Source organism: Bufo gargarizans, chromosome 4, assembly GCF_014858855.1.
Source record: "Bufo gargarizans isolate SCDJY-AF-19 chromosome 4, ASM1485885v1, whole genome shotgun sequence".
Lineage (NCBI taxonomy): Eukaryota > Metazoa > Chordata > Amphibia > Anura > Bufonidae > Bufo > Bufo gargarizans.
Genome location: NC_058083.1, coordinates 189910086 through 189923039, shown reverse-complemented (window position 1 = coordinate 189923039; position 12954 = coordinate 189910086). Strand labels below are relative to the sequence as shown.

General features: G+C 43.0%; 1 protein-coding gene across 1 annotated transcript in view; it reads left to right on the top strand.

The window, feature by feature from the left end:
• The window catches only part of LOC122936187 (melanotransferrin-like), a 141778-nt gene that overhangs the window by 126328 nt on the left and 2496 nt on the right, over positions 1–12954 (top strand). Inside the window, exons 14-15 of the mRNA XM_044292268.1 lie at positions 1903–2093; positions 12164–12353. Of these exons, the coding sequence (XP_044148203.1) occupies positions 1903–2093; positions 12164–12353 (381 nt within the window). The remainder of the gene's footprint in view (positions 1–1902; positions 2094–12163; positions 12354–12954) is intronic.

The following is a 12954-nucleotide window of genomic DNA, read 5'->3' as shown; positions in this document are numbered from 1 at the left end:
GTGTTGTCTGATCTGAGTATTGGGGGTCTTATTTGGAGGTCTGGGGATTTTATTTTAGGACAGAGGAGGAATAGGGATCTGATTTTTTTTTTCTATGCTAATAAAAAATAAGAAAAAAATATTTTTCTCAGACCTATTTTCTTCTCTTATTTTTCTTTGTTAAAACCTAGGTGCATCTTGTAGGGCGAAAAATATGGTCTTGTGTGTAAATGTATAGCTTGCGGCTCCTGGTAGTCATACTTTTTTTTGGGGGGGGGGGGCTCTTTGTGTCTGTAAGGGTGGCCACCCCTGCTATAGTTTGAAAGCATGACCACCTCTGCTGGATTGCAGGGTGGTCGTAACCATGGAAAAGAGTGGTGTATAGTGTGATAGAAAATTTAATCCAGCCAGCAAAGGAAGCAATATGGATAATAACATTACAGTAGTAAGTGGCTTGTATTTCTTTACCTGATAAATGTAATTTGCTGAAGTGACAAAACCCCTTTAAGGAATCAAATACAATAGTTTACTGTCGGGCAATTCCCTTTATGTCTCTCTAACAATTCACCAGTAATTTGGTTTTCCAAGACTTTTAAACCAATGACCTCTCCTATAGGTCATCAGTATCTGATTGGCGGGAATTCAACACTCGGGACCCTTGCAGATCAGCTGTTTCAAAAGGCACCAGACATTGCAGTAGCATTGTGGTCTTCTCCCTGCTCATTAAGCACAGTGCTTAGTATCACAGCTCAGCCTCATTCCCTTCAATGGGGCTAAGCTGCACTTAGGCAATGTGCCTGATGAACATCATGTCACATGGTCTAGTGAAACCTGTGAGAAGGCTGTGGTGCAACTTCAAGCATTGGTGCCTTCTCAAACAGGCTGATTGGCAAGGGTCCGGGGTATCCGACCCACATCGATCAAATATTCATCATCTATCCATCAGTATAAAAGTCTCGGAAAACCCTTTTAAGTGAATTAGCTCAGTCCCTTACATACAACCTACAGAGTAGGTAGCTGCTTTGAGGGTGCTTTTGGCCTCATGCACACGACCGTTGTTTTGGTACGCATCCGAGCCGCAGTATTCACTTCAGTGGGGCCAAAAAAGATGCGGACAGCACTCCGTGTGCTTTCGCATCCTTTGCTCCGTTCCGTGGTCCGCAAAAAAAATATAACCTATTGTCCGTTTTGCGGACAAGAATAGGCAATTATAATAATGGCTGTCCGTGCCATTCCGCAAATTGCTGAACGCACACGGACGCCATCCGTGTTTTGCAGATCCGCAATTAGCGGACCGCAAAACACACAACGGTCGTGTGCATGAGGCCTTTTGATGCGGTTTTTAAAGACAAAACCAAGAATGGATTAAAAAAAATAGGGGAAGTAATATCCACCCTTAATACTTTCTCTCCTTATATAATTCACTCCTTATTTTGGTGTCAAAAACTGCATAAAAAAAAACTAAACATGTGGCAGCACCCCAAGGTTTGCAGTGGTTCCTTTTATCTGCTTGGTCCCTGTGCAACTGCATAGGTTCCATTGGTATATCTGCCCCTGTTTGCTGTCATGATTTCTCATGTTAATATTTGCACAGCTACAAGGAATTTTAGGCACTGCTCATGACAACCTTGTTCACTTCACGAGGCTGTGAAGATCTTTGCTCTCTGATATACATATTAGGTTATGTTCACACATTATTGGATGACTTTGCTGCTTCTGTTTAGTGTGAACCCTTCAAAGCTGGAGTTTCAAACAAAATATATTATAAAGATATTAGAGTTTCATTTTGATACTGTGTAGACATTGTTATTTAAAACTTTAAACAATAGGTCATTTTCTGATGACACATTCCCTTTAAAGGTGGAACTTTAATAAAATACAATGAAAAGATATACATTCTACATCTACTTGTTTTCTTTCTAGGAAATAATATTAAAGACGAATGGGCAAAGAATTTAAAATCTTCTGATTTCCAGTTGCTGTGTCCAAATGGTGCTAGGGCAGAGGTTACTCAATATGCAGATTGTAACTGGGCCCAGGTCCCTGCACATGCAGTTATGGTTCATCCAGAGATGAATATACAAACATTGTTTGGTCTTCTGGATAAGGCTCAGGTAAGGATTAAAAGCAGACCAACTTTCAACTGTAGTTTGTTACATCAGTTACTTTTTCCTGTACGTGCATATGCAGTGTGCAGTGAGCCCATCCCCAGAGGCTCTACTAGTTCCAGGGTTAGGATGCCGAGCGGTCGTATGACTATGGGGGGTGTCACAGTGCTCCTACCTGGATCTGACGCACCAAGGTCAGGCCACACAGCGGCTACACAGAAATTTCGTAATTGGTGGGAACTCAAATGAGTAAGGTCCAAACTCTAATGCAAGTTGAGTTGATTTACTCAATACTGGCATAAACAGGTAGCAGCTCGTACAGAATCACAGTAACTCTTGGCTTCAGCAGGTTTTAAGATTCACTGGCAGGTAAATTGGGTTCTTTCCTTTATAACTGCTGTGCAGAACTCTACCTCTTGTCTGGTATTCTCTTTCATCTCGGCTACATGCCACTGATAGCAGGTTCAGTGCCCGGTGGGCTTCTGACTACACTTTGATAGACTGTCGGGTCTCAGTTGCAACTCCTGGGTTAGGGCTTACTTCACTCTGGCTGCAAATTGTCTGCTTCTAGGCCAGGACTGCACTGCAATACTTTTCTAGCCCCTGGCTAGAACCAAAACTCAGTCTCAACTCACTCTCAACAGGCAAGACACCACTCCCCTTGGAAGACCTGGGCGAGCCCACTCCTCCAAAGAGGGGGAAATAATGAAATAGTTAGACTCTGCCACCTGCTGGTAAACCAGGCACAGTGCATGAAATACAATAAGTAACAGTTACATACCACTTTCTGAACAAACCTAGAAACAAAGGGCATAGTGGTGTCAAACATTGGTTAAGCATTAGAGACAGTAGCAGGTTGTAGGAATGATATTTTCCTCTTTGGGATACCAATTATTAAGTAAGGCAGTATGCTGATCAATTAATGTAAAGCTGATACCCTGAGGTGTGCAGAATTAACAGGCAGGCTTTTTATGATGAGTTATGGCATAAATTGTCTGAAAGTACAAGGTGTCAATGTCACACTCTAGTGTGGGAGGTCAACCCTCACACCGAACATAGGAGGGAAAGGTAAAGGGGCCTGAAAAATAGGGAAGGAAGATGGACACCTCCTAGTGAAAACCATAATCAAAGCCCTCACTGACTACCAGTATGAACAGACCCCAGAGGTAGATTAGTTCATACACAGGAATGCCTAAAGTCCTATCTAACCCTAAAGGACTCTGGTACTAATGACAGGAATGAAACGTCCTGTTCCTCCAAAAGTAAAGATGAACGGGAGTCTCCCTAAGGCCTAATACAAAACAACAAGGAAATGCAACACACAGAAAAGCCAAAATACAAAGAGAAAGGTAACACTTAACTTCCAAGAAGCTATGGCAGCACCAGGAACTCAGCCGAGATCTAAACACCAGCTATCCACAGGTCCAACTGAAGCTATAGACCGCACAGCTTTGTGGGAAAGACAACTATAAATAGGGAAAGGTAAATGACCACAATAGCAACACCTGGAGGATAGAGGTGTGGCCAGTACCAGAAACAACACAGACGCCTATTAATCCACAAGGTAAATATGTGAAATCAAACCACGTGTTGCCAGTCTTACAGATCTCCTGCCACTCACTGTCATGGGGACGTCCGTATGTCTCGATACGTCCGTCACAATCAAGTTCTCAGAGATATTGCTAAAGTCATGGTGGTTTTAATACAAATCACCAGTCATAAAGGATAGCGAAAAGAATGTCTTATGAAAGGCATTCTGAGTGACTCATAATAGACCAGATAGGCATGATGAGGTGCTAGCTTTCCTATTATTAGAGATGAGCGAATCAAAGCATTCGAAGTTGAATTCGTTCCAAATTTCAGGAAAAATTTGATTCACACCGAAGGCGAATTTCCTCGTGCTTCGTGGTAACGAATCTCATTTTTTTCTAAAATGGCTGCTGCATGTGTGAGGACACGGAGAAAGGAACTCTGGGAAGGCGGGATCACCCATAATGCCATGCATGCAGCCAATTAGCAGCCAGCCCTGTGATGTCACAGCCCTATAAATAGCAGCAGCCGTCTTAGATTCTGCCATTTACCAGTGTACTTAGTGCAGGGAGAGACGTCTGCAGGCGCTAGGGACAGTAATAGGAAAGACTTGATTGGGGTGAAAAAAGGATTTATAAGTGCAGGGAAAGGATAGGGAGGAATTGTTCCACAGCATTTGTGTAGAACAGGGTTCAGTAGGGGAGGTTGACTGGATAATAGGAAAAATCCTATTGCACCTTGGTGCACTGACTGGGGATCCAAATTGCCATTATACAGCTCTGTAATTCCAGCAAACCATTCTTGTTATTGGGGTGCAAGTGCTGTTTGATAGAGCCATTAACAGGGTTTATTACAATTAAATATTTCTACAGTACATCTTATTTGCCTGTGTGCAGTGCAGTTATATGTTAAGCCCTTTTTGCCATGTATTAGTGGCGAAATAAAAATATATTCACCATCCAGCGTTGCACTTATCTGTTGAAAATACTTTTTGGGATGAATCATTCCACAGCATTTATGTAGAGCAGGGTTCAGTAGGAGAGGTTACTGACTTGGTAATAGGAACAATCCTGTTACCCCTTGCTGCACTGACTGGGGTTCCAAATTGCCATTATACAGCTCTGTCATTCCAGCAAACCATTCCTGTTATTGGGGTGCAAGTGCTGTTTGATACAGCCATTAACAGGGTTTATTACAATTAAATATTTCTACAGTACATCTTATTTGCCTGTGTGCAGTGCAGTTATATGTTAAGCCCTTTTTGCCATGTATTAGTGGCGAAAATATATTCACCATCCAGCGTTGCACTTATCTGTTGAAAATACTTTTTGGGATAATTTCTTCAATTGGATGGACAGATTGCTCAATGATCTGATATGGGGCAGGAAAAGGGTTCGTATCAAGTTGCGATATCTGTGGCAAGCTGAAATTGATGGTGGCCTTGGCCTCCCATATTTTCAGGGATACTATTTGTGCTCTCAATTGCAATGGTGCATCAATGCCGGGGAAAGTTCTTTGTTATCATACCTTATTAAACAACATTAGTGTCCTATACAGAACATTTTCAGCACAGTGGAGGCCGGACGTTTAGGTCGCAGGGAAAATACCTGCCCTAGAAGTACAATGCTGCAGAAAGTATGGAACAAGATAAAATCCATTTTGAAGGCTACATATGCCCTAGAGTTCACCCCGCTTTGGGACAATTTTTTTTTTTTAAAGAATTTCTGGCCCTAAATGACAATAATTATTGGAGTCGGAGAGGGTTCACGACGCTGTCACATATTTGCACCGCTGGTAAATTAAAACCCATAGCAGAAATATTTCACGAGACACCAATTACGGTTTTGAATTATTATAGATATGCACAACTTAAGCATGCACTTGCACATACGCGTAATAAAATTCTTCAAATACCTGTCACGCAGTCACTTTTCGTTTTCTGTTATACGTCATGTGACGGACTGAACCGTCACTGGGGCTGCTGGAGAAGCCTGAGGGCTAGCCTCCTTTCTACAGACTATGGACCGAGAACTATGGAGACCCCTTGGGGTTACAAGGAAGTATGAACCCTGATTTATGTGTGTAATTTATATGCCACATATTTCCTATGGCCCATTAAAAAGGCATGGTGTGGATTCAGCAACACAAAAAGGGTTAACTCTGCACTGAGACTCCCACTGATTGTCTTAGTGATGGGATTAAGATAGTTGATTAAAATAGCAGCCGACTCCTATGATACACTTAGGAGAGAATCCCATCACATGTGTCTCCTCGTCCCCTATTCATTAATTATGGAGGGGGTGAAGATATCTGTTTGCATGTTCATTGTTGATTGCGTCAAAGACAATGCCAGTGTGTTTGTTAATTGCATCACAGACAATGCCATTGTGTTTGTTGAATAGGGTTAGTTTTGTGTTTAAACTGTACAGGATTGGCTGCTATGTCATGTCCTCAGTATGTCATGTGTATATAAGTCAATGCTGTGTGTTCAATAAAGTTCCTGTTTTACATTCAACAAAGAGCCTTCTCTTATGTGTATGGGGATTGCTATATGCTGTATACTCCCCTGGCTATAACTACAGCTCTTGTAAGAGCTGTTCCTGCTCTCTGGATTTAGGAGAGGTTCATCCACTGGAGCCTGGAGCCTTGTTGTAGGTCCAGGGTGGGTAGGAGACGGCGAGCCCTCAACCAAGCTTCGGCGGTTCGTGGGGTCTGCAGTGCTTATGGTGTCGAGTGGAGTGCTTGGAGTCCTCGGGAAGCGCTAGGAGCATCCATCGACGGAGGTACCCGGTCGGGGTGCCAGGAGATCCGTTACACGTCATATGGGGAAAAAATTAAGGTTTTACAAATTTATGCTAGATTACAAAAGGACGGTTATTAAATTTAAAAGTGTTGGAAAATGGGAAGCGGATTTATGGTTATGTAATACACTTCAGTGGCGTGAAGTATATCAAAACATTAAAAAGGCCTCCCTCTCTAGTCAACATCGGCTGATACAGTTTAAAATTGTACATCGGTTATATTATACTCCGGGACTCCTCTCTAAAATGTACAAGAATAAAGAAAAATAACTCTGTTGTGTGAAATGCCTTTGCCCGGAGGCCGGATATGTTCATATGTTATGGAGTTGTCCGGTTATTAATAATTTCTGGCAAAGTATATTTCAGGGTATAGGGTAAAGAACTAATAATAAACTTGCCCCCACAATGGAATTATCCATACTTGGTGTATTTTCCCTGGAGAGTAAATATAAACTATCAAAAGGCGAACAGCTTCGCTGGCTGAAGGGGCTTTTATTGGCTAAGGTATTCATTCTTAGGAATTGGGTGATGGATAAGGCCACAACCCTGGTAGAATGGGAAAGATACATGCATAGAGTAAAGGAATTTGAGTGCATTAAATATAAAGGGGAGAAACATCGGACACTATGGGAGGGAACTTGGCTGGAGTGGAGCTGATAAGGGAGGCCCGGGCGGAATTACCCATATACATATGGTGGAAAAGGCATGAATTATAGGTTTGCATATGAAAGCTTGAAAAAATTCAGAATGATGGTGGGAGTCGTCAACCGCGGCGGGGCCAGGGACAGTTGGGGGGCGGGAGGGTGTCTAAAGATGGAAGGAGGGATACTAGTATTTATTCTAGTTTTTTCAGATTTTTACTGGCCTATTGGGCTTAGCGATAGTTTAATGTTTTAGTATTATGTATGCTGTCGTGATGGTAACATTTTGTAGATGCAATATGTATATTTTGTGTTTCCTTTTTCTTTTACATTTGTATATGTTATTGTCGCCCTCTGAGAAAACAATAAAGAAAAAAAAAAGAAAAAACTTTTTTTGTATTGTAGAAGTAGAATAAAATTAGGGCCTAATTGCCGTTCAGCTGTGCAGTAAAATATTTTACAGCCCTGTTTGCTGTGTATTAGTGGCAAAATAAAAATATATTCGCCGTCCAGCGTTGCACTTATCTGTTGAAAAGCCTGTTGTGTTGTGTAAAAATAGAAAAAAATTGGGGTCTAATTGCCGTTCAGCTGTATAGTGATATTCTCTAAGGCCTCTTGCACATGACCGTATGTATTTTGCGGTCCGCAAAAAACAGATCTGCAAAAAATACAGATGACATCCGTGTGCATTCAGTTTTTTAAGGATCAGCTGGCCCCTAATAGAACAGTACTATCCTTGTACGTAATGCAGACAATAATAGGACATGTTCTATTTTTTTGTGGAACGGAAATATGGAAACGAAATGCACACGGAGTACCTTCAGTTTTTTTGCAGACCATTGAAATGAATGGTTCCGTATACGGTCCGCAAAAAAACTGAACGATAACGGAATGAAAATACGTTCATATGCAAGAGGCCTGAAGCCCTGTTTGCCTTGTATTAGTGGCAAAATAAAAATATATTTGCCGTCCAGCGTTGCACTTATCTGTTGAAAAGCCTTTTGTGTTGTGTCAAAGTAGAAAAAAAATGAGGGCCTAATTGATGTTCAGCTGTGCAGTGATATATTCTACAGCCCTGTTTGCTTTGTATTAGTGGCGAAATAAAAATATATTCGCCATCCAGCATTGCACTTATCTGTTGAAAAGCCTGTTGTGTTGTGTAAAAGTAGAAAAAAATTAGGGCCCAATTGCCTTTCAGCAGTGTAGTGATATACTCTAAAGCCCTGTTTGCTGTGTATTAGTGGCAAAATAAAAATATATTTGCCGTCCAGCGTTGCACTTATCTGTTGAAAAGCCTGCTATGTTGTGTATAAGTAGAAAAAAAAATAGGGTCTAATTGCCGATCAGCGGTGCAGTGATATATTCCAAAGCCCTGTTTGCCATGCATTAGTGGCAAAATAAAAATATATTCACCGTTCAGCGTTGCATTTATCTGTTGAAAAACCTGTTGTGTTGTGTAAAAGTTGAAAATAATTAGGACCTTATTGCCGTTCAGCGGTGCAGTGATATACTCTAAAGCCCTGTTTGACGTGTATTAGTGGCGAAATAAAAAATATTTGATCTAACATTTGATTATTTGATCTAACATGCCCATGGTAGACCACCCACTTCACGGGAACCTACCTGCCCAGGAAGTAGAGGTGCAGGGGTTCAAGGAGGCAGCGGCGGTAGCAGTCAGTCAGTGCACAGTGTCGGGGGTAAAATCACCTACTCAGCAGTGTGGAAGTTTTTTGTTAAGCCGCCGGAGGAGGTGAATGTGGCCATATGTAGAATCTGTGGGCAGAGAGTGAAGCGTGGCCAGAGTGCCAATGTTGGCACTACGGCCCTGCGTCAACATATGCAGCATCGCCATAAAGTGGCCTGGGAGAATCGTGGCTCCGATGTGGTGGTCCAGCCTGCCGCAGCAACCGCTGCATTACCCAGTGGCATGCACCCAGTTTCAGGCAGTCAAGGCTCCCCCACCTCAGCCGAAGGGAGCTGTCTTTCCTTCTCATCACCTGCTGGTCCTGATGCTCCTGCTCCTCCTCGTCACTCATTCCATCAGCAATCGATCACCGAAGCGAATTCCAAGAGACAACAGTATGCGTGCACTCATCCAACATTGCAGAAGCTGAGCGTGCTCCTGTCCAAGTTGCTGGTGCTACAGTCCCTCCCTTTCCAAGTGGTGGACTCTGCACCTTTCAGAGAACTGATGGCTTGTGCTGAGGTGGAGAGTCCCAAGCCGTCATTTCTTTGCCAAAAAGGCAGTACCAGCCCTGCACAAACATGTATAACAGAAGGTGGGACAGTTCTTGAGCCTGTCGGTGTCTGCCAAAGTGCACGGTAGTGCCGATGTGTGGAGCTGTAACTACGGTCAGGGACAATACATGTCCTTTACGGCCCACTGGGTAAAAGTGGTTCCTGCACAGCCACACCAGCAACTTGGCCAGGTGACGCTGCTTCCGCCTCCATGTTCTCACGCCGTTGGTCCTGCAATAATGTCATGCTGTTCTGCACCTCGTTTGCCTGGACGAACTGAGTCACACAGGGGAGAAACTGCTCCGTGTCCTTCATCAAGAAATAGAATCCTGGCTTTCTCTGCGACAACTCAAAATCAGAACCATGGTGTCCGACAACGGGAAGAAGATTGTGTTGGCGCTAAGTCAAGGAGGGCTGAGCCATGCGCCCTGCATGGCACACGTTTTCAATCTGGTTGTCAAGCGGTTCTTAAAGTTTGCCACCTATCTGCAAGACATTCTAAACATGGCCAGGAAACTTTGCATGCGCTTCAGCCATTTGTACACCGCAAAGCACACCCTCCTGGAGCTGCAGCGGCAGAACGGCATCCCCCAACATAGGCTGATAAGCAACGTTTCCACCCGTTGGAATTCCACCCTCTATATGTTGTACCGACTGTACGAACAGAAAAAAGGCCATAAACGATTTCCTGATGATCCAAGGGGACAGGAGTACTCCTCTGTGTAACTTCAATGTCAGCCAGTGGCAGTTCATGGATGACACCTGCTGTTATGTCATAGGGCCCTTCTGTGGACACCTCATGCTGCTGCCGCCTCCACACTATGTTACCTTGCCACTCTGTGGCCTCCTGATGCTACCGTCACCTCAACGCTCTGTCATTGTGCCGCTCTGTGGCCTCCTGATGTTGCTGCCACCTCCACACTATGTCACCTTACCACTCTGGTGCCTCCTGATGCTGCCGCCACCTCCACACTGTCATTGAGCCACTCTGTGGTCTCCTGCTGCTTCAACCTCACCACTATGTCATAGGGCCACTCTGTGGCCTCCTGATGCTGCCACCACCTCCACACTATGTCACCTTGCCACTCTGTGGCCTCCTCATGCTGCTGCCACCTCCACACTATGTCACCTTGCAACTCTGTGGCCTCCCTATGCTGCCGCCACCTCCAGACCCTGTCATTGGGCCACTCTGTGGTTTACTCATGCTGCTTCCACCTCACCACTATGTCATAGGGCCACTGTGTGGACGTCTCATGCTGTTCCCACCCTCCCCACTTCATGACTGGGCCACTATTTTGCCTTACGGCCTGGCTGACAACATTGTTTATTTGATCCTTTTTCTGATCTGTCAGAAGGAAGGAAAAATGAAATGCGCAATGGATCCTCTCTGTGTAGCAGCTGTAAGGCCTCTATGGTCCCATCAGACTTGGCTTATGATTTGGCTTAGGATTTCATGATTAAGAACCTGGTGGTTTGAAACATGTCGATCTGATGGGAGGTGGAGGGAGGTGAAGTCCACTACGTTTTACTTATCATGTGAATATTGGAATAAAGACTCTGCAAGGTTTGATCTACCTCGTGCTGGAACTTTTTCTTGTTATGCTCGTATGAAGAGCTGGGCTTGGCTTAATCAGTGCACAGAAGAATTGGGTGAGCTGGACTAATACATTTATTTTTTGGGCTTATGATTTGGTAGCCAAAAGCAGGAGTGGGTGCAAAACACAGAAGACAAGCATATATTCCATTTACGTGTCATCTCTGTTTTGGATCCACTCCTGTTTTTTGGGGCATTAGCAATACTGATGGATTACTGACCAAGTGAAGGCGGATGCTCCACAGACAGGATCCGTTTTTTGTGGGTTATTGTTCTGACGGATTAGGAGATGTGGAATCAGCTGACGATGGTGTAAAAGGAGTTCATACTTGAGTTATTTGGTCAGTTTTGGCCCCGTGACTGCCCAAATAAGTGAAGTGTGCTGTGATTCTAAGATCGACGCCTGTCATCTGCATGGCATACGAACTCACAGTATTATTTCGCTACCAAAGCAGACTCCCTATGCGTGTTACTGCAAGGCACAGTGTTCTACACCACTATAAACGATCTGTGCAGCCAGGAAATAGCTGTTTGTTAACGTAATTTGCCGCAAATAAATTCGGATCAAACCAAATTTTTCCCTAAAAATTCGGCGAACCGCTGAATTAAATTTTTGAAAAATTCGCTCATCTCAACTTATTATCCAATTTATGCTTTAAGACCTGTTTAAAAGGGTAAACATTGACATATAAGATATATTATGTTAGCTATCTGGTGGCATTAGAGATTCTTGTGAAGAGTTGATTTGCATACCTTCTTTCTATATTGATTCCATGAATGGAAGGTTTTTGAAATGTAAAACTGTTGCCACATTCCCTTTTAGATGCTCTAATAACAGTAATATGTTAGTCATGTCCTGCCTAAACTCCTCGGAGTGCACCCCAATGTCTCATTCACATGTCAGTGTTCGGTCAGTGATTTCCATCAGTGATTTTGACCCAAAACCGGGTACAGGTCTAAACACAGAGCAGGTGCAGATCTTTCCCTTATACCTTATTTCTGTGTAGCTTCAATCCTAATTTTGGCTCACAGTCACTGATGTAAATCACTGACCAAAACACTGGCGTGTGAATGAGGCATACATTTGAGATTGCAAGTCCCTCTTGGCTAAGTGACTTGGTCAGGTCTATCTATCTATATATCTATATATCTTAGTTTCAGCAGACAAAAAGCTAAAATGCATTTTTTCCACTATTATATCTTCAACTTTATTATAAATCAAATAATTTGTACACACTGTGTATATGACTAACTCTTGTATTTTCATTACAGGAATATTATGGGAGAAACAAAAGTTCTGTATTTCAAATGTTTGACTCTTCTAAATATAATAAAAAAGATCTGATCTTTAAGGACTCTACCGATAAGATTGTCCCTGTGAATGAGAAGAAATCATATGATCAGCTGCTAGGTAGAAATTACATTGACTCTATAGAGGGTTTTCAGTGCACATCTAGTGCAGGTAAGAAATTTGAGTAGTATGCAACTGACTCCAGATTATACTGTATGGGATAATTGTGGTGCAATGACGACATCACAAAGTGATTGTTGAGAACAAACATTCAGGAGATAGAGGGAATATTTTCCAAAAAATCTAAACAAATTGGCCACTTTCTGGCTACTTGTGACCAATGTGGATGTAAGATGACTATATGGCACTTATTAATATACACTACTCACAAAAAGTTAGGGATCTTTGGCTTTAGGGCAAACTTTATTGGAAAATGTAATATCACGTTACAGTGATATTATATCATGAAAGTGCATTTAAGTAGAAGCATGTGGTGGTATACCTCCACACAAATATCAATGCCTCAATAACTTGTCATGTGGCCTTGAGCATCAATTACAGCTTGACGACAACATCTAATGCTGTTCACAAGTCAACCTAGGTCCCTTTCACACGAGTGAGTATTCCGTGCGGGTGCAATGCGTGATACGAACGCATTGCACCCGCACTGAATCCAGATGCATTCATTTCAACGGGTCTGTGTACATGAGCGTTGTTTTTCACGCATCACTTGTGCATTGCATAAAAAGGGTTGAGGTTCTGGGGGGGGGTA